The sequence below is a fragment of the Aplysia californica genome, unplaced genomic scaffold (genome assembly GCF_000002075.1).
Source record: "Aplysia californica isolate F4 #8 unplaced genomic scaffold, AplCal3.0 scaffold01438, whole genome shotgun sequence".
NCBI lineage: Eukaryota > Metazoa > Mollusca > Gastropoda > Aplysiida > Aplysiidae > Aplysia > Aplysia californica.
Genome location: NW_004798708.1, coordinates 59128 through 61089, shown reverse-complemented (window position 1 = coordinate 61089; position 1962 = coordinate 59128). Strand labels below are relative to the sequence as shown.

Below are 1962 nucleotides of genomic sequence, written 5' to 3'. Positions count from 1 at the left end.
AGAATTTAAAAAAAAGAAAAGGAAATTATCCCGACACCCGAACAACATCGAATAAGAATATATGAACACAATACTTATCGGTATCACCGACAGAGTTCCTCCTTTACAGTGAAGTAGTAGGTACCGCCGTGGTCACTAACTAGTGGGAATCCGTTGACCCGTCCGTCCGTCCGTCCGTCCGTCCGTCTGTCCGTCTACATACCATGTAAAGTAATACAAGTACATGTATGTGCACATTGTACCTGACTGTACGTACAGTTGGGAAAGACGTCACCGCAAAGATGGTGTAATACCAAGATGTAGTATAGAATCTTTGGTCTCCGCACATAGTGATGTTATTATCATTATCTTCTTGGACTTTCCTTTACAGATACACCACACAATAATTCGCGGGTATTCAAGTCCTCACACTTCGATTGAATTGGCATTTTACAGTACAGTAGAATTACAGGTTGAATAATAAAAAAAAAAAGTTGAAAAAAAATGCACGCACATAAAGTGGAAGTTTTAAATTGAAGGGGGGAAAAAAGAAAGGTCAGTCATGTGGTATCTCTTTGGTAAATCGCGTGGCTTTTAGACAGATATAATACAGTGACTTATCCTTATCGTCATCCTCATCCCGTGACTGGAGAAGCGTTTCCTTTAGTTACAACATTCTCTTTCTGGGTGATAATAATAAGATATTGTCGTCAAGAGTAGTGGCCAACCTTGATGTATCCGAAACTATTGCTTACGACGAGTGGAGGTGGCCGGTGGTGCAGGCAGTGTTTGCCAACCTTGGCGATATGGCCCACTAGTGGGCGATTTGGTGATTTTGGTTGGCGTTTTTAATGACAGCCGGTGATGTTTAATAAGCCGCTTGAAAATATATGTGGTTGGGCAGTACGAAGATTTTGTAGCCTCCTTCTTAAACATGGCTAAAATGAGGGCTCGCTGGCTGGCTGGTTATATTAAAGGTTGACAAGCTGTGGTGTAGAGAGTTGACGACTACTGGAGAATATCCGGTTAGATTACGACGGCGGACCTCAAAGTGGAGATGGTTGTCATTAAGTCGTGAATAAAGCAGTCGTTTCGTCGTGAACAAAGCGGTTGTTGTTTAATAACCCGAATGAGCGAGCGGTCGAGCCTGGAGCCTGGAGCAAAGTGGGTGGTGGTGGTGGTGGTGGTGGTGGGAGTAGGTAGGTTTGAAGGTATAGGTTGGTAGGTAGCTAGGTAGGCAGGTAGGTCGGTAGTGCGTCACAGCGCTTCGAGACTGCGCGGGTTGGTGAGCAGCTCCCGCACCAGCCTCCACACCTGCTTTGCCACGTTGTCCATGGCAGCCGTGGACTTGCCCTTGAACAGGTCCACGGTGGGCAGGAAGTACTGCGGGCAGCGGCGGTTCTGCAGGCAGGAGATGAGCTGCAGCAGGATGCCGTTGATCCGGTCGCCGATGCACGTGTCGTCCCACTCGATCTCGCGCGGGTGCTTCTCGCACTCGTACAGCAGCAGCGTCTTCATGTGGTAGTTGAGGATGGGCTGGCCGGGGATGTCCAGATGCCGGTCCCGCAGCGTTTTGAGGATGGACAGGCAGCGGCGCCGGCAGCCGCCGTACATGAGCCGGTCCTCGGCGTAGCGGAAGGACATGACCCAGGCGTCGCCCTCGGCGGCCGACTGCTTGTCCTTCATGTAGATGCTCTCCTTGGAGAGCAGGTCGAAGCCCTCCGTCTTCACCTCGGCCACCAGGTTGGGGTTGGGCCAGGACACGTGCGGCACCGGCCAGTGCGCGGCCGAGCGGCACCAGATCCCCCCGCAGCGGAACGCCGGCGTGATCTGCACCACGTAGCGCTCCTTGATGCGCAGCCGCACCTCGGTGGTGTCCGGGATCATCTTGACCACATCTCTGGATGGTGATTGATGGTAGTGGTGGTGTTTGGGAGGACAGGTTGGTGGGGTGTGGGGTGGGGATGAGGGAGGGGGTGAAAA

The 1962-nt window shown here is 51.5% G+C and overlaps 1 protein-coding gene across 1 annotated transcript in view; it reads right to left on the bottom strand.

Annotated features, from left to right (window-relative positions):
- Positions 1 to 602: 602 nt before the first annotated feature.
- Positions 603 to 1962, bottom strand: part of LOC101863483 (protein mab-21-like 2) — a gene marked incomplete in the record, with an annotated part of 10677 nt that continues 9317 nt past the window's right edge. The window contains 1 exon segment of the mRNA XM_013090718.2: positions 603 to 1882. Coding sequence (XP_012946172.1) covers positions 1237 to 1882 — 646 coding nt within the window.